Here is a 20,616-nt window from a genome sequence, read left to right on the forward strand (position 1 = left end):
TTTTCAACGACGGGTTGGCGGACGGGGCTCCGAAAGGTCCGAACGACTCGAAATCGACATACGCGCATCGTCGGAGTGCCCTTAGACAGCGTGGAGAGTCTCGTGACCTTTCGACCTTATTTTCCATTCATTTGGCCCATTTAGGGACGTTGTCCACAAACACGTTGTGAAAAATGCATGGATTCAAAGGGATAGTGGGACGTCTGGAAAAGAGGGGTCAAAAGGTCGCAGGCTCTCGAAACTCCCGATCCGCGAGCGTCCGGTCCCCACGAATCAGGAACCAAAGTTTGGGGTCTCTAGAACCTTCCTGAGCTTATATTCAAACCCTAACCCTAGTGGCCTCTCATCCTTCAAGAGGCTCTTTCAAGCTTTAAGTGCAAAAGGATTTTGAGGGAATCTTGCACAAACTCCCCCAAAAAAACTTTCCTTTTTTCTAGAGCCACGTGCTCTCGGTATGTCTTTCGGGAGACGTCAGGCTACCGCCGTGTGAAATTTGGGGGCTGGGGGAGCTTTCTAGAAAAATCCCACGTGCCATTCGTTTCATTCATTTTCAACGACGGGTTGGCGGACGGAGCTCCGAAAGTTCCGAACGACTCTAAATCGACATATGCGCATCGTCAGGGTGCCCTTAGACAACGTGGAGAGTCTCGTGACCTTTTGAACTTATTTTCCATTCATTTGGCCCATTTAGGGACGTTGTCCACAAACACGTTGTGAAAAATGCATTGATTGAAAGGGATAGTGGGACGTCTAGAAAAGGGGGTTCCCGAGGTCGCAGGACCTCGAAATTTCATATATTTGATCGCCAGGGGCCCCCGAGTCAGGTCCTAGAGTTTGGAAGCCCTGGGGGCTTGCTTAGTATTAAAGGCTCCGATGAACAGACTGTCGCACACAGGCCCAAAATGAAGCCTGTCTCATTGATTCCTGTGACAGGCAGAGAGATCTGTTGAAATTAATGAAAAATACTTTTTTGCACCCTAGGCCTTAGTCCTCTTAGTATGTCGATAAGGGGCCCTTGACGTGTTACCGTGTGAAATCTGGGGTCTTTGGGACATCGGGAATGGCAATCCCACTTACCATTTGTACCATTCATTTTCACAGCGGGACCGTGAACATGACTTGGAAAGGTCCAAATGGCTCCAAATGTAAATCTGTAGCTTCTCAGGGGCCCCTTAGTCACTGTGAAAAGGTTCAAGTCTGAATGACTTTAAGTGCTTCATTGGCTGACTAATGTGTGTAATGTGACAATAATTTTTCAGGAATATTTTTCTTGATTTTTTTAAAGTACTTGCTTAACACCGAGGGACTTGAATTCGTTACATGTTGTATCTGAAGGCCCCAGGAAGGAGTACTCGACAGCTGAAGTTGCTGGCATATGATTCAAGGCTTTTTTCACCGAATCATACAGGAAGTGCCCACTTCCAACTGGTTTGAATGGCACCAAATGCATGGCTCGTGGGAATTAATTTTTTATGCTCATTGTGCATGTTTATGAGTTGATAGTTGCATCAGCTTGTTATATTGTGCTGAGTTGAGTACTATTTCATAAAGGAACACAGGCATCCCAACCTGCAAAAAGTCATTTCAGGGAGGTATCCCGGACCCACTGAACAAGTGTTTCCTTGTATACTTATACTATTTATGTAAACTGCTTTTATTTATATACCATTGCAACTTTAAACAGGTCTAAGGAGTTTATTGTTTTCATGTAGCCTAGGTAACTAGCCGGCCTGAATAATATGCACATGAAATTAAACTTGTTTAACTCACCTCAACATGTCTTTTACAATCATTTAACCCGCCATGGGCAATGCTGAAGTCACTGTTACAAACTGTACAGCGTGCAAGACTGTCATTATGTTTCACTCTTATTAGACAGGGGTACACTTTCGTGTAGTCTGGCGTAAAATGTGTCTTATATTTTCGCTTTTTGGGGCACTCTCCTCTGCCATGGCGCTCCTGTGTCTAGATACACTGTCCTGATTAATTAAGTTCGGGAGAAGAGATAAAAGCCCGCCCACACTGACAATTGATTGGTTGACTTACCGAAACAGGCCAATCAGGATGCTCTCTGTCTTCACTTCTTGATGCACACACACACGCAAGGTCTCTCGCTCTCTCCCTCTCTGCCGTGCGCGCTACACGGTTTGGAGCACAGTCTAACCGCTCTTGCTCGCTCGCTCTTGATTCCGGGAGATTTTAACTAATTTGCGGGCATCAGGGAGCCGCTATCAATACGCGGGAGACTCCCGGAACTTCCGGGAGACTTGGGATGTCTGGGAACATAATAAAGCATACTGTTTCCCCCCATTACAACCTCAATTGCATGTTTTGGCTTGTATTTGGAGCCCATCCCCCATCTCCATTTTCAAGCCAGTTTCAATGGTTCTCCAACTATAAGACAATTACAATGGTAATGATTAATCATTGACCTTTGAGTCTCACTCTGAAGCTAATTGTGCATGTTTATGAGTTGATAGTTGCATCAACTTGTTGTATTGTGTATTCTGAGTGCTGCCAAAGGGATTTTGTCAATAAAACTGCATGTAAATGTTAAGTGTTTCAAATGAATAGCCCATAAACCTGCTGTTGAGTCTCCATAGGACAAAATGCTTATGGACACTTTCATTTTTTAGGCAAATGATGCATGTTTATGAGTTGTAAGTTACATGTTGTATTACACAAATTCGAAGGGCTTATGTGTTTCAGAGGGATTCACAGAGTCACCTAAATGTGATTTTAAGTCAAAAATGTGATCCTGGAGTTATAAAAATGAAGTCCACCAAGTGATGATTTTTGACCCATTCAATTGATTGGAAGTGGGTGTACCCACTTGCCATTTATTTGCATTGACTGAAATCATCACTTTTTGGACATGTTTTTTTAAACTCCTGGATCAAATTTATGACTTAAAATCACATTTTAGTGACTGTAGGACTCCCCCTGAATAACATAAGCCCTTCAAAACATCAAAATTCCACTGACCACAAAACCTTCATTTCTGTGAATGGGTCAAATTGGAGTTGGGATATGCAGATATCAGCTCTGGATTGACTTTTTGTGCTCAAACCTCTGTTTCTGTGCTTCTCCAAGCCTCCTCTTTCAGTCTTGTGAGTTTCAAGAAAATCTGAGGAAGTTGAAATTTGCGCGCACAAATCCTTAAAGGGGTACGCACAAAATTTTCGACATCCTCAGATCTTAATGAAATTTATACCATAGAAAGAGGAGGCTTCCCAAGTCTGTCTAGAGCTGAGATATGCACATCCCACAAATTTAATGTGGGTAGTCCCAATTCCAATCAATTTAATGGGACAAATTGTACATGGGATGCCCAGATCTCAGCTCTCGGGCTACGACCTCGGGACTGACCTCGTTCGAAAGGGCTTCCTGAGACCTTTACAACGTGCCCAGCTTCCTCTCACTATCCCACCAGGAACATAAAAAGGGCCCATGGTGCTGCCTGAGGGGGAGATAGCCTCTAAGTGGTGCTGAAAGGAAAGCATAATTTGCCAATGCATATAAATTACAACTGGGCAGTCCCAGTTCCAATAGATTTAATGGGACAAATTGTATGTGGGATCTCAGCTATCCCTGTCTGTGATTCTGTGCTAAGAAATCCACATTTTAGCACTTTTGCACAGTGCAGTTCTCAATATGTCTAATATATGTCTATGTATGTATGCATCTATCTGTAGAATGTTTGTCTATCAATCTGTCTGTCTGTCTGTCTGTCTGTCTGTCCTTTTAGCCCATTACTTTGATTGGAAGTGGGACTACCCACTTCCAATCAATTTAATGGGACAAATTGTATTACTTTGATTGGAAGTGGGTCTACCCAATTGCAATTTAATTGCATTGGCTGAAATCATCACTTGGTGTACTGCATTTAATAACTCCAGGATCCATTTTTATGACATTTAATCACATTTAGGTGACTGTAGGACTCCCCCTGAACATAGTGCACCCTTCAAAACACAAAAGTTCAACTGTCCACGAAACCTTCATTTCTGTGAATGGGACAAATTGTACGTGGGATGTCCAGATTTCAGCTCTGGACAGACTTTTTGTGCTCAAACTTTTTTTCTGTGCTTCTCCAAGCCTCCTCTTCCTATCTTGTGAGTTTCAAGAAAATCTGAGGAAGTCGAAATTTGCGCGCACAAATCCTTAAAGGGGTATGCACGAAATTTTCGACATCCTCCGATCTTAATGAAATTTATACCATAGAAAGAGGAGGCTTGGAGATGAAAAGGAATACAAGTTTCAGCTTCCCAAGTCTATCTAGAGCTGAGATATGCACATCCCACTAATTTAATGTGGGTAGTCCCAATTGCAATCAATTTAATGTGACAAATTGTATGTGGGATCTCAGCAATCCCTGTCTGTGATTCTTTGCTAAGAATTCCACTTTTTAGCACTTTTGCACAGTGCAGTTCTCAATATGTCATATATGTCTATGTATGTATGCATCTATCTGTAGAATGTCTGTCTATCAGTCTGTCTATCCTTTTAGCCCATTACTTTGATTGGAAGTGGGACTACCCACTTCCAATCAGTTTAATGGACCCAAAATCATAACTTTGTTGACTTCATTTTTATAACTCCAGGATAACATTTATGACATATAATCACATTAAGGTGACTCAGTGAAGCCCCCTGATCAACCTAAGCCCTTCAAAACATTACAACTTCACTGTCCACGAAACCATTATTTCTGTGAATGGGACAAATTCTACATGGGATGTCCAGATCTCAGCTCTCAGGCTACGACCTTGGGACTGACCTCGTTCGAAAGAGCTGCCTGAGACCTTTACAACGAGCCCAGCTTCCTCTCACTAGCCCACCAGGAACATAAAAAGGGCCCATGGCACTGCCTGAGGGGGAGATAGCCTCTAAGTGGTGCTGAAAGGAAAGCATCATTTGCCAATGCATATAAATTGCACCTGGGCAGTCCCAGTTCCAATCGATTTAATGGGACAAATTGTATGTGGGATCTCAGCTATCCCTGTCTGTGATTCTGTGCTAAGAAATCCACATTTTAGCACTTTTGCACAGTGCAGTTCTCAATATGTCTAATATATGTCTATGTATGTATGCATCTATCTGTAGAATGTTTGTCTATCAATCTGTCTGTCTGTCTGTCTATCCTTTTAGCCCATTACTTTGATTGGAAGTGGGACTACCCGATTGCAATTTAATTGCATTGGCTGAAATCATCACTTGGTGTACTGCATTTTTATAACTCCAGGATCCATTTTATGACATTTAATCACATTAATGTGACTGTAGGACTCCCCCTGAACATAGTGCACCCTTCAAAACACAAAAGTTCAACTGTCCACGAAACCTTCATTTCTGTGAATGGGACAAATTGCATGTGGGATGTCCAGTTCTCAGCTCTGGACAGACTTAGTGTGCTCAAACCTCTGTTTCTCTGCTTCTCCAAGCCTCCACTTTCTATCTTGTGAGTTTCAAGAAAATCTGAGGAAGTCGAAATTTGCGTGCACAAATCCTTAAAGGGGCACTCACGAAATTTTCGACATCCTCCGATCTTAATGAAAATTATACCATAGATAGAGGAGGCTTGGAGAAGAACAGAAATACAAGTTTCAGCTTCCCAAGTCTCTCCAGAGCTGAGATATGCACATCCCAACTCCAATTTGACCCATTCACAGAAATGAAGGTTTCGTGGTCAGTGGAATTTTTATGTTTTGAAGGGCTTTTGTTGTTCAGGGGGAGTACTACAGTCATCTAAATGTGATTTTAAGTCAAAAATTTGATCCAGGAGTTAAAAAAACCATGTCCAAAAAGTGATGATTTCAACCAATTCAAATAAATTGCATGTGGGATGTCCAGATCTCAGCTCTGGACAGACTTTTTGTGCTCAAACCTCTGTTTCTGTGCTTCTCCAAGCCTCCTCTTTCTATCTTGTGAGTTTCAAGAAAATCTAAGGAAGTCGAAATTTGCGCGCACAAATCCTTAACTCTTTCCCCACCAGCGTTTTTAAAAAAAGTTGCCAGCCACCACCAGGGTTTTCGACGATTTTCGCTAAACTTTAATGGCCCGCAGAATATTTTCTTCCATGAATATATGAAGATGCTATATATCAAAATAAAGATCTGAGCCTCTGCTTTTAGGCAAAAAAACCGATTTTATTTTATCTTCATTTGTTCTTTTTTTATTGCCACTTGAACAGAGGTAGGTTTTGTCAAAAAACAACATTTCGGACAAAAAGCTGAGAAAAAGTGCTTTAGTATTAGTATGGTGTTCCACTTCACGTTTGAGACGATCGCAGTCTGTTTCTTTGATCAAATAGTTGCGTACTCTTTCTAAACATGCGTGCGGGTCTTCCTTACCGTATACCACCTAAAACACGGATACCCGGAAAATTCCGTGTTTGGCGGGGAAGCGTTTTTTCATAAAACCCGGAAAATTCCGTGTTTGGCGGGGAAAGAGTTAAAGGGAAGCACAAAATTTTCGACATCCTCCGATCTTAATGAAATTTATACCATAGATAGAGGAGGCTTGGAGAAGAACAGAAATACAAGTTTCAGCTTCCCAAGTCTCTCCAGAGCTGATATCTGCATATCCCAACTCCAATTTGACCCATTCACAGAAATGAAGGTTTTGTGGTCAGTGGAATTTTGATGTTTTGAAGGGCTTATGTTATTCAGGGGGAGTCCTACAGTCACTAAAATGTGATTATATGTCAAAAATGTGATCCAGGAGTTAAAAAAAACTGATGTCCAAAAAGTGATGATTTCAGCCAATGCAAATAAATTGCATGTGGGATGTCCAGATCTAAGCTCAGGGTTGACTTAGGAAGCTGAAACTTGTGTTTCTGACCTAATCTCAGCCTCCTCTTTCTATCTTGTGAGTTTCAAGAAAATCTGAGGAAGTCGAAATTTGCGCGCACAAATCCTTAAAGGGGTACACACTAAATTTTCGACATCCTCCGATCTTAATGAAATGTATACCATAGAAAGAGGAGGCTTGGAGATGAACAGAAATACAAGTTTCAGATTCCCAAGTCTGTCTAGAGCTGAGATATGCACATCCCACAAATTTAATGTGGGTAGTCCCAATTCCAATAAATTTAATGGGACAAATTGTATGTGGGATCTCAGCAATCCCTGTCTGTGATTCTTTGCTAAGAATTCCACTTTTTAGCACTTTTACACAGTGCAGTTCTCAATATGTCCAATATATGTCTATGTGTGTATGTATCTATCAGTAGGATGTTTGTCTATCTGTCTATCTGTCTGTCTGTCTGTCTATCCTTTTAGCCCATTACTTTGATTGGAAGTGGGACTACCCACTTCCAATCAGTTTAATGGACCCAAAATCATCACTTGGTGTACTGCATTTTTATAACTTCTGGATCAAATTCAATGATTTCATCCAATTGCATGTGTGTAGTCCCATATACAGTCAAATGAATGGACAGTGGTCTATTGGAGGACATATATCTATACAATCAATTGCTAATGGGCAGATAGCCTGTTGAATAAATTGTACGTGGGTAGTCCCACTTACAGTCAAATGAATGGGCAGTTAGGCTGTTGGTGGACATACAGCTATACAATCAATTGCTAATGGGCAGATAGCCTGTTGAATAAATTGTACGTGGGTGGTCCCACTTACAGTCAAATGAATGGACAGTTAGTCTGTTGGTGGACATACAGCTATACAATCAATTGCAAATGGGCAGATAGCCTTTTGAATAAATTGTACGTGGGTAGTCCCACTTACAGTCAAATGAATGGGCAGTTAGTCTGTTGGTGGACATACAGCTATACAATCAAATGCTAATGGATAGTTAGTCTGTTGGTTGACTCAGTTTGTGTGCAAAATAGATGGTTAGTGGGCATATAGCGGGTCCGTGGACAGGCCCGCCCCCTCAGGGTGGTCAAGGGGTCTCCCTGGTCAATTTGGGAAAAATAGTCACAGACCTTCCCTGTCGGACCCCACGAACGAACGGGCGCCCGCCCCGGGGCCCCGAAAAACTTTCTGAGGCTGGCGCTGGGTACAGGGACCCTCGGACACGTTCCCATATCCTAATGGGCTATTGACCGACTATTTGACGAGGTTTGAGGTGTTTTGACTTGGTTTGACTTGACTTCCCTTATGCAGGTAATGAATTATTAGTTTAGACGGCTTTATGTCAAGTGTTTATCTTTGTTGACTGATTTACTGAGGTGACATTATTGTTAAATTAGAAGATTGTACACGGAGGAAAAAAGAATTTGGTGGTAAATATTGTGTTATCATCTGTAGGTAATGTTTTAATCTAAGTGTAATCAATAGATGCTTAACTTCATGCAGTGCTGTGTGATCAGATCCGATCAGAATTTGACTTGAAGCAGTGCATGTCGGTTAGAAATGTTGTGTGACTTAAGATGGCGTCAGTGCCATGTCACCGTGATGTATGCCATTATAGAACCGCGAGAGCAATTCAAGAACAGCCAGCTGGCACAGCCAATGCAGCTTTTCCAGAGTGGCAGAGCTCTGATGATGTCACAACTTATTCATGATTGGCCAGAATCACAGATGACAATGGTGACGTGTGTTTCATGGGATGCGACACATACTACTTTTACTACTTCCGCTATGTCAGTCTGAGAAAGAATTAAGAGCAGTATGATGGTATGCAATTAACAAGGTGTTAATTATGAAATCTCCAGTTCCAATAAACTCTCACTAATTAATGTTTTTATAACAGCACATTATTTATCTCATATTATAATATGTTTATCATAGTAATATCATGTTTATTCCTAAAAACAATTTCAAATTACTAAAAATATGGACTCCTTTATTGGTATCAAAATAATTCGACCTTTTCAAATCAATATTTATATTTCAAACCTGAGTTCTGATTACCACTTCATCTGTAATAAACAAAGCAATCATTGTGGGATATTCTGTGACTAATGTGGGTTCAGCACATGTCGTGAAGCAGAATGTGTCCGGCTTGACGGCTCCGTTTTCATCTCCTCCCGCTTACTACAATTGGTAAATCTTGCAGATCAATAAGGCAAGCTGCAGTTGAAGTTGAACGCACTCAATAAATATTCATTAGGTGTATCTCAATCAGCTCTCTTGTTCACTAATCAAAGCATTGTTCAGGGAGTCAGCCATTTTTAGGAATGACCCAATCGCAAAATCATTCCAGTACACTGAAACATTCTCTCCCTAAACATTCTCTAAATACACATAAAAACCAGAGAGTATCGTTGATCACTGTGTTCACTTACCAGAAATGTTGTCATGTCTTCTGAAATCTCTCATGTCATTATAGGATGAGCGCAAGTATAAATACATGATGTCAAAGCCTTATTTTCTCTTTAAAAGATTGATAGATTATATTGACTTCTCAGCTTAATGCCAAGTGTTTTACACGGTGACCTGAAAAACGGGGCCACATTGTGAAAGAGAAGAACCTACATTTGCTGCCATTTAAAACAGCTAAACAATTGACTTTTTTTTTTGTAGCAAGTTGTTACGTATGATGATGTCACAGTGACATAATTTTTTGTTTACATTGTTAAAACAGTAAATTATCTGATTAGTGTCTAGATTAGGCTTAAAGAGGCCCTATTATACTTATTGGGACATTACCTTTCCATTAGTGTTTAATATAGCTGTTTGTGCATGTAAAAGGTCTGCAAAGTTGCAAAGCACAAATTCCACCCCAAAGGGTGTTACACTCTTGCACAGAAAACACTGCTCCTGAACTGCCTGAAAGACATGGTTTGCAGTCCAGCCATTACTTCTGTGAAATAGCTACGTCACTATGTGGCACATTTGCCTAATTCCCGCCTCAGGAGTGCACTGCTCAGGCCTACCATCCATTTAAAAATTGTATCCCCTTGCATACTTCACTCTGTCAATTGGACTTGGATGTATGTCACTGCTTACATTGTGCGAGTGTCCAATACCTTTTGTAAGACATGCAATGGGTTTAACTGGAACAACCTAAACCCTTGATTACTTGGAGCGTGTTGCAGGCTGATGTCACTTTGTGGAATTATTTTGTGATTTTTGCACCTGAGAAAAATATTTGGCTTATGTATAAATCATATATGTTTAATTTTATTTCATTAGAATTAATTGTTTGACAGGATTAATCAGGATTTGCACAAATTTAAATGTTAACATAACAACGAACAGGCTATAACTGTGTGATAAACAGTTTAAGTATTATGCTGTTAATATATAACTTTAATAAACTGCTTAATTGACCTAACTTCACTTCCATCATACATTAGAGTTGTTTTGGGGAAGTTCAAATATGTTTTCGAGACAAAAATTCTTAGACATCAGGATATTTTGCAGGAATTTGGACCCAAGTGCTGGGATGCTAAACAAAGAGCTTTTATGAAAAAATAAAAAAATACAAACCAAAAACTCTCACAGTAAAATTAATAGAACCAATTTGAAACTAAGAAAATAAACAAAACTTCAACTGGAGAAACAGACTAGGAATGACTGACTAACCAAACTCACAAAATATACTAACAGACACAAGAAGGTAGAAGGCACAGTATGTAGAGGGAGAGCACATTAGGAACAAGTGATGACAATCAACACAACAAGGATCAGATGAGGAGGTGTGGCAAGGGGGAATGAGGAGGCAGAGTAAGTAGAGCACATGGCTGACACAAACACAAACAAAGACATGTGCTCAAAACAAATGCACACATGGACCAAAACAGACAGAACTTTAGAACAAAACAAGTTGGGCACTCCAGACTGGGTCTTGACAGTAGAAGAGCTTCAAAAAATTAGCAAACGACTATGAGCAATCAAACACCGTGGCCATATATTTTTTCTTTGTACCCAACAGCTGTGCTGAGAAGCCTTCACTAAAACATATAGATTAACAAACTGTTATCTTGTCTATTCTCTCAGTTTGATGGGCTGCGATCTGACAGAGCAAAGTTGTTCAGCACTGGCCTCAGTTCTCAGCTCAAACTCCTCAAGTCTGAGAGAGCTGGATCTGAGTAATAATGACCTGCAGGATTCAGGAGTGAAGCTGCTCTCTGATGCACTGAAGAGCCCTCACTGTACACTGGAAATACTGAGGTTTGTGTTTGCAGATTTATTAGTACACTGGAATGTATGATATGAATATATTGTGGTTCATAGCTGTGACAATGGAACAATAAATGGCTCAGTGACTGTCACAACCCTTCATATCAAACTGTAGATCATTCACTTTGTTATTACCATTTGTTATATAAAACTACTTATTATCATTGTTTCTTTATTTGTTTTAGATTTGCAGCTTGTAGATTCACTGATCAATGCTGTGAAAGTTTGTCTTCAGTTCTACAATCATCAAAATCACTGAGAGAGCTGGACCTGAGTAACAATGACCTGCAGGATTCAGGAGTGAAGCTGCTCTCTGATGCACTGAAGAGTCCTCACTGTATACTGGAAATAATGAGGTTTGTGTTTGCAGATTTATTAGTACATTGGAATATACAATATGAATATATTGTGGTTCATAGCTGTGACAATGAAACAATAAATGGCTCAGTGACCGTCACAACCCTTCATATCAAACTGTAGAGCATTCACTCTGTTATTACCATTTGTTTTATAAAACTGCTTTTTATCATTCTTTCTTTATTTTTTTTAGATTTGCAGCTTGTAGTTTCACTGATCAGTGCTGTGAAAGTTTGTCTTCAGTTCTACAATCATCAAAATCCCTTAGAGAGCTGGACCTGAGTAAGAATGACCTGCAGGATTCAGGAGTGAAGCTGCTCTCTGATGCACTGAAGAGTCCTCACTGTATACTGGAAACACTGAGGTTTGTGTTTGCAGATTTATTAGTACATTGGAATATACAATATGAATATATTGTGGTTCATAGCTGTGACAATGAAACAATAAATGGCTCAGTGACTGTCACACCCTTTCATATCAAACTGTAGAGCATTCACTCTGTTATTACCATTTGTTTTATAAAACTGCTCTTTATCATTGTTTCTTTATTTGTTTTAGATTTGCAGCTTGTAGATTCACTGATCAGTGCTGTGAAAGTTTGTCTTCAGTTCTACAATCATCAAAATCCCTTAGAGAGCTGGACCTGAGTAACAATGACCTGCAGGATTCAGGGATGAATCTGCTCTCTGATGCACTGAAGAGTCCTCACTGTATACTGGAAATACTGAGGTTTGTGTTTGCAGATTCATTAGTACATTGGAATATACAATATGAATATATTGTGGTTCATAGCTGTGACAATGAAACAATAATTGGCTCAGTGACTGTCACAACCCTTCAGTGACTGTCACAACCCTTCATATCAAACTGTAGAGCATTCACTCTGATATTACCATTTGTTATATAAAACTGCTCTTTATCATTGTTTCTTTATTTGTTTTAGATTTGCAGCTTGTAGATTCACTGATCAGTGCTGTGAAAGTTTGTCTTCAGTTCTACAATCATCAAAATCTCTGCGAGAGCTGGACCTGAGTGACAATGACCTGCAGGATTCAGGAGTGAAGCTGCTCTCTGATGCACTGAAGAGTCCTCACTGTATACTGGAAATACTGAGGTTTGTGTTTGAAGATTTATTAGTACATTGTAATATACAATATGAATATATTGTGGTTCATAGCTGTGACAATGAAACAATAAATGGCTCAGTGACCGTCACAACCCTTCATATCAATCTGTAGAGCATTCACTCTGTTATTACCATTTGTTTTATAAAACTGCTTTTTATCATTCTTTCTTTATTTGTTTTAGATTTGCAGCTTGTAGTTTCACTGATCAGTGTTGTGAAAGTTTGTCTTCAGTTCTACAATCATCAAAATCCCTTAGAGAGCTGGACCTGAGTAATAATGACCTGCAGGATTCAGGAGTGAAGCTGCTCTCTGTTGCACTGAAGAGTCCTCACTGTACACTGGAAATACTGAGGTTTGTGTTTGCAGATTTATTAGTACATTGGAATGTGCAATATGAATATATTGTGGTTCATAGCTGTGACAATGAAACAATAAATGGCTCAGTGACTGTCACAACCCTTCATATCAAACTGTAGAGCATTCACTCTGTTATTACCATTTGTTATATAAAACTGCTCTTTATCATTGTTTCTTTATTTGTTTTAGATTTGCAGCTTGTAGATTCACTGATCAGTGCTGTGAAAGTTTGTCTTCAGTTCTACAATCATCAAAGTCCCTGAGAGAGCTGGACTTGAGTAACAATGACCTGCAGGATTCAGGAGTGAAGCTGCTCTCTGATGCATTGAAGAGTCCTCACTGTATACTGGAAATACTGAGGTTTGTGTTTGCAGATTCATTAGTACATTGGAATATACAATATGAATATATTGTGGTACATAGCTGTGGTTACTGTGTACCATTTGTTGACCGATAGGGGGTTTTTAATGGCCGATATCGATATCCAGAGAGCAGGGTGGCCAATAGACCGATACAAGGCCGATATATCACACGATGGCATGTAACAACAAAACAAACCGTGACTAGTCGTGTACATGTCTCATATGCTTCACGTGCAGGCAGGTGATTTTCGTCGCCAAATGGGGAAATTTATCGGCCAACGCCGATAATTAAATATGTCAGAATATCATCGGTTTTATCGGCCTTGGCGATGTAACGATCGCCAACTACTGTGTACTTGTGGATGGGCTCCCTCTGCTGAGTCTGTTTCCTCTCAAGTGAATCAAGTTATTCTGATTGTGACATCACAGTTCAAAATTATCACAACATTAATTTATGTCCAGCTCTTTAGAAAACTCGGTAACACTTTAGAATAAGGTTCCTTCGTTAATGAATAACTACACAGGAACAAATGTGTAACACAATATTAACAATCTAGTAACTACTATTTTACTAACAAGAAGCTCTGATTAATGAATTAGTTAGTAATAGCACACAGATGAAAGTGGTAATTCATTATTAACTAATGAATAACTACTATTTTTTGAAAGCTTCCCAGAGAACTACTGAAAAAGTTTCATAATTCATGCAAAACTAATCAATAACTAATGCAGGACAAATGACTAGCACTACATTAACATTTTAACTGCTACTGTAAACGAATACACAACGTTGTTTACATTATCAATATGTAATAGCATAGCAGACTTTTGATTTGGGAAAGCTGTCAATAATTAGCTTATGCTGTCTCCTAGAACTATTTATCGACTGAATAATTTTAAAGAAATGGATTTTTAAATGCAGTTGTCGGGACCTTACTTGTCCTGTGGCCAATTTTCTGGCATTCCTCTGGACTGGCATTGAATCACTAGAGTCATGGTGACTGCTGGAACATATTGAGTCATCAGCCATCCAAATACCATATACAGTTATTTTATTATTTAACCTACCTCTCAAAAAATATGTTTTCATGTATGTCTCTTAGCTCATATATACATATATGTGTGTGTGTGTGAATATCTTGTGAATGAATAGAAGATTCTACACTTTAGGATTAGCTTTTCATTAGTAACTACTGTAATAATCATGGTAACTAACTAGTAATGACACAAGTGTTACTGCATACTTCTATCGGAATTACCATCTAAAACTTCACCAAAAACCTCAAAAGCTTAAAATGACTTCAGTGTTTGGTTGCACATGATTTTTATTCATCATGACTGGAAAAATTGCTGATTTTAACAAGACGCATGGAACAAGCAACAGCGGCAGTGTGTATAGCCACTCAGAACATTTACATTTACATTTAAATTTACATACATTTATGCATTTGGCAGACGCTTTTATCCAAAGCGACTTACAGTGCAAATATTACAGGGACAATCCCCCCGGAGCAACCTGGAGTTAAGTGCCTTGCTCAAGGACACAATGGTGGTGGCCATGGGGTTAGAACCTGTGACCTTCTGATTAACAGCCACTATGTGCTTTAGCCACTACACCACCACCACTCCACTAGAACATGCATGGGTGTGTATTGGGATGTTATTTATCATACAAAGGAACACACATACACATGCATAAACAAATTATTTTTGTCTCTCACAAAAGTCTATAAGCAAGCCAACGTTCTTTTTGTTTTCAATGGTGCTTTGCACTGGCTCCTGTCTGCATAATTCTCTGCATCGCTCTGCAAAATCAGACAAATTCTGTCCTCTTTGGAAGGTGCCTCGCAAATTTTTGTAGGCCTCTATGTCACAAGCTTCGAGCTCCGCAATTGCAGCAGTATCAGCAATGGTCTTTCTATCCACGCCACATTTGAAGTATGCCTGGGTTTTTGTTGTCCCACCTTTCAAATAGTCCAAGACCTTGTTGTACCTCTTGATGGCTTGCTCTGGAAGAAAGACTGACAAAGAACAGAGAATAAACCATTAGTGTGTTATGCTAATGGGATTTATATTTTATAAATGAATGGAAGTCGGAAGTCTGCTACAGGGAATTACAGCCTAAAGATCTTTGCTGTGTTTGGTGGTTGTAGGTTGAAGGCTCTAGGAGGAGTTTCTCTTGGAAAATTAGAGTCTCAGAAGAAGAAGAACCATAATAATAATAATAATTTTAAAGTGCCCCTATTATGCTATTTTAAAGATTGCTAAATTGGTTTTGGAGGTTAGGTTTAAATGCATCCAATTAAAAAAACACTGTAATTTTCATTGCAGTATTATCTCTCTTCTCATAAATGATTCGGTCTCTCTAAACCCCTCTTTTCTGAGAGCCTACTCTGCTCTAATGGGTCAGATGGCCCAGTCTGCTGTGATCGACAGCGCATATCAGAAATTACATTCCATAGTAATGATGGCATCAGTTTAACCATTTCAATTCAAGTCCTTTGCAAATGGCAATCAGTGATTTAACAGGACACAGCTTTGGCATCACTGTTATTTTTGTTAGTGGATAATGCGAATAAAAACCTAACAATAATTAAAAAAATAAGTATTTGCATTTATTTTGGATGATGAAGAGGATTTTAAAATCGAAAAGTCATTTTTATATAAATTTTTATTCCTTTTTTATATCATCAAGTGTGTTTGTAACAATGCAATAAATATTCGTAGCGCTTTATGTCCATTTTACTTTAATTAGTAATCACTTGATTTTGCGTTTGATGGCCGTGTATAATCTGAGTCGGAGCGTTGCATTGGGGAAGTCTCGTGCGGCCTAACAAAATGTCGCAATCACAATGGCAGGACATTTTTGGACTCAAAATTTAAAAACTGAGAAAACCATTAATTACAATGGCTAGCCCTGCACATATATAGTGTTTGCCACAGTTTTTATAAAAAAAAAATATATGAAACGCTAAGGTATGAAAGTTTATAGTCTATGGATAAAGGCCGTTGTCACACCGAGAAGAATCCTCGAGAAAAGCCTCGAAGCCTCGATTTATTTTTTAAAGCATCTTAACATGTGACAATTAACATATTAACACCCTCACATTTATCCTTCTGCTCTTCAGAGACTTCTATGCCAAACTGCAATAGCTCCTTTATTAATTGAGCGGTAGACATTTTCCCCAACTCCATTTTAAACTTCTGAGGCCTCTTCCCAATCGGTCTGTAACGTACCACAGCCAGTCTGACTCGAGTACTTTTCGTGGGCTTTAAGCAGGGGAACATAAAATTAGACAAAATCAACAGAACTTGCCATCATACGTGAACAAAGAAGAATATAACATCATCCCACATTTACCTGAAAACTGTTCCTCCAGAAATGCTCAACGCTGGAAATCGTGTTCTGAAGTTCTGTCAGAAGAACAGATCAGGACCGACCGAACGACTCACTCAAGCCAAGCGGGAGATTTTCTTAAAGCGACAACTGTCACGATCCCGTTTTCAGCCCCGTGTTTCACCTGTCACCTGTTTTAAATCACACTTCCCATAGTTCCCTGCCCTCATCACTGCCAGCAGTCACTCATTGTTCTCACCTGTGTCTCGTTTAGTCATTATTGTGTTTGTGTATTTAAACCCTATTTGTTCCCCAGTCATTGTCGATCGTTGAATGTGGATGTTTGGATGTAGATGTTCTTTTGTCTATGTTACCTTTGCCCACCGTGGATGTTTCCCCAGCCTGTGTACCCTTTGGATGTTTTCCCATCGTGGACGCTTTCATTTGTTCCTGTCTTGTTTTGTCTTCACCTTTTCAATAAAAACCGCACTTAGATCCTCACCCCTCGCCTGCCTCCTCCTGCCTTCAGAATAACAACAACAACCGTAACGCCTGCATAAGCAATAAATATATTTTAAATGTTTTGTTGCCGTTCATCGTGGTCTTTATTTCAAATTTAATTCAAATATGTCTGTTTTTGATGCAATGGTCAAAAATTAATTAATTTGATAAAAAGTTTTTAAAACAAAAAATGAATACTAGCTACTTTACAACAAACATGAATAATTATTTCTTGTTTAATATGGTGTTTTGATGTTATCATGAGCTGACATATATTAAATTCATAAAAAATAAAAAAAAATTCATTGTGGCTGGATTTCTGCAGGTGTTAAATTAAAAGTGATACAATGAGAGTATTGCATTTATACATTGTTCCTCTATAGACCTTATTCACAGCAGTGCCATCTTTGATTTTTATGTGAATTACAGTCAGGCTGTGAGAGATAGACGTTCAGTCTCTTCAATGGGTTATACAGTCATTTAAAGTGTTTTTGGATCATTCCACTGTTGAAACTAGAGATGTCCCGATCGATCGGCTGCCAATCAAAATTGGCCGATATTCGTCTTAAATCTGTGATCGGTGATTGGCCGATCGTGCCTAGATTTAAGCCGATCTTTTTTGCAGCATGCAGGCAATCACACATACACTGCTCCTCATGAATAAGCGCTTTCTCAGCCCATAAAGCATGACAGAATAGTCTATGGAGGGTGAGTTGTTGGCAATTCTAAGCATTCACGAATTTAAACTTTCAGACATGATGTAATTGAAATGAATATGCCGGACTGTTTTTAAAAATGTGTAAGAATTACATGTGTATGAATATTAATTTGCACATTTTCTAGAGTCATTACCGTAGTTATTCTGACTAGTTGCACAGTGAGCAGGAAGAGGATATAGAGGCTGCTAACAGGTTTAAAAACAAATAAACATGCACGTCTTCATGCATTTGATTAATAATTAGTGATTTGTGTTACAGCAAAACTCAAAGACAGTAAACAGACCATAGATATGAATGATTTCTCACTTTTTAATCGATTGATTTAATTATTTTTGAACTTGGGCCTGTTCAAGTGTAACTGTTTACGACCACTTTTAAGTTAAATGCATTAAGCTGAAGACATCTTTTAGTTACTTTGTTTACTTAGTTATTTTTGTAAAAAAAAGCTGATTGGGACATCCCTTGTTGAAACTACAGTATACATTTACATTTATGCATTTGGCAGACACTTTTATCCAAAGCAACTCTCATTGCACTTATTACAAGGACAATCCCCCCAGAGCAACCTGGAGTTAAGTGTCTTGCTCAGGAACACAATGATGGTGGCTGTGGGGATTGAACCAGCGACCTTCTGATTACAGTCATGTGATTTAGCCCACTACGCCACCACCACTCCAAAAAAACTCCAGACTACATGAGTTGTGGAACATTAGATTGGATCTAGAAGCTTTATACAGTGCATGTCACTGAACAGATGGTACGTCTATCCCTTACAGCCTCACTTTCATTCCCATTGTGACTGTGAATTATGTTATGAATGTATGTATTGAATATTATATTTATGACTCCATAGTGATTCTATTTATATCCATATTATTTTGATATGAAGTTTCCGTAACACATTACTAAAGGTGTTATAAATTAAGATTTGGGAGGAGCTTGTCAAATTAGCCCTGTCAATCATAATGCAAGCACATATAAGGAGCTGCTTACCTCACTCCCTTGACGATTATTCTGGCATCCCTCCACCACCCCAAATCCTCCTTTGTTATTGGAGTGGGGAACTTAGAGCTCGAGTCGAGCCGCATGCTCAAGACCCTCATGCTCTAGCCATTCCTTTAAATACAGAATTTAAAGAATTAGTTTACCCATAACAAACTGTTTACCATTTCCACTTCAAGTGCTATGTGGACATGCAAACTCATGAATGGGTGTTTAAAGTGAAGATGAGAGACAATTTGTTCATCATACTTAACATCGACATAAGATTTATACAGGAAGTATCAACTTATTTGTATGAATATTGAGTGATATTTTTTATTATATTTATGTGGCTTTTTGCCATTATTTACAGGATAGTATATATTGAGAGGAAATTGAGGGAGAGAGAGGGAGAACAGTGTTGGGACATGACCCAGGCAAGATTCAAACCTTGGTCCTCGTGTCAGGGGCAAATGCATGTCCTCCTGCACCACACCTCCAACTGAGTGAAAATATTATGGCTGTGAAAGCACTGAAGCACTTTTTTTAAGTGTATATATTTCTCAGACATTTGATAGAATTTCTGGAAAATTATTCTTGTCAACAAAGTGAAAATGAAGATTCTTTGATCACTCTTTTGAAAGCATGAAATAATGTTGTTTGAAAATGTTCTTTTAGTTCTGATATACCAAAACAATCATTATGATCTTCAGTAAAGTAAAATATAAACCTAAATTAATATTTTCAAAATAGTTTTGTTCCTTTGGTAAATACTTGATTTTTATGTCCATGTTATGGTTGATATTTGCATGGAATTATGAGTATTTTTAAACTTTTAGCTACTTTCTGCACATTATGGATAAAAGATAGTTATAAACAAATTCTTTCAAAGACAGAAAACTAAGCTTTCACTAAATTTACACTTGCATTCATATTCTAATTTCTTGAAGATGTGACACAATGTGAACACAGAGATATGTGATGTGATTCTCACTGGTTTTTATGGTGTATTCTGGGATTTTTGGGGAGTGACTGTTTTAGTGCACTGGATCAATTTTGTGATTGGGACAATCCTAAAAATGGACGACTCCCTGACCAGTGTGCTGACTAATGATCTAAAGCTGATTGAGATGCACCATATGAGTTCAGTCTCAGTGTACTTCACAGGTACCAGGGGCCTGATATATATATATATGTTACGTAGACACAAAATTTGCCTTTTGAATTATTATATATATTTTTTATAATCTTGCCGTAAATATGTGCACACTGTCTGGACACTGACTGTGCACTCGCACTCTTATACTGGTGTGTGTGAATTGGTGACTCCAACTGTTCAAGTAATGAACTCATTAGACTGATTATTGCAGATGATACGCAGCTCTACATATCGTTCCAACCTGATGATCCAACTGTCTCAACTCATATCTCTTACATCCTCGGGCGTATCTCTTTATGTTGTCTCCCTGTGTGTGTTTTTTTTTTTTGGTTTTGTTTTCCATCTGCCTTTCATGACAGGTTAAAATGCCACCAGGTGTCAGATATGATTAGTACCAATCAATTCCCTGTTAGGATTGGCTGACAAGAGGATAAATTATGGGTGGAACCAACACATAAAGAGAGAGACATGACAGTCTACTGTTTGTAGACTGTCTCTGAGAGGTGTTCCTTTCTCCTGCCCCAGATTGTGTACATTCTTAATACTTTGCTCACAACACTAAACAGAGTACACTTTATGAGCATTGCATAGACTCTAATTTTTTTTTTTTGTATTGTTACAT

The 20,616-nt window shown here is 38.9% G+C and overlaps 2 protein-coding genes across 2 annotated transcripts in view; both read left to right on the forward strand.

The window, feature by feature from the left end:
• LOC127650624 (NACHT, LRR and PYD domains-containing protein 12-like) overlaps positions 1-20,616 on the forward strand; it is a 174,979-nt gene that overhangs the window by 139,532 nt on the left and 14,831 nt on the right. Inside the window, exons 7-13 of the mRNA XM_052136151.1 lie at positions 10,912-11,085; positions 11,280-11,450; positions 11,645-11,815; positions 12,010-12,180; positions 12,395-12,565; positions 12,760-12,930; positions 13,125-13,295. Of these exons, the coding sequence (XP_051992111.1) occupies positions 10,912-11,085; positions 11,280-11,450; positions 11,645-11,815; positions 12,010-12,180; positions 12,395-12,565; positions 12,760-12,930; positions 13,125-13,295 (1,200 nt within the window). The remainder of the gene's footprint in view (positions 1-10,911; positions 11,086-11,279; positions 11,451-11,644; positions 11,816-12,009; positions 12,181-12,394; positions 12,566-12,759; positions 12,931-13,124; positions 13,296-20,616) is intronic.
• LOC127650634 (NLR family CARD domain-containing protein 3-like) overlaps positions 1-20,616 on the forward strand; it is a 222,841-nt gene that overhangs the window by 11,011 nt on the left and 191,214 nt on the right. The window lies entirely within an intron of this gene.

This window comes from Xyrauchen texanus, chromosome 10 (assembly GCF_025860055.1).
Source record: "Xyrauchen texanus isolate HMW12.3.18 chromosome 10, RBS_HiC_50CHRs, whole genome shotgun sequence".
Taxonomy (NCBI): domain Eukaryota; kingdom Metazoa; phylum Chordata; class Actinopteri; order Cypriniformes; family Catostomidae; genus Xyrauchen; species Xyrauchen texanus.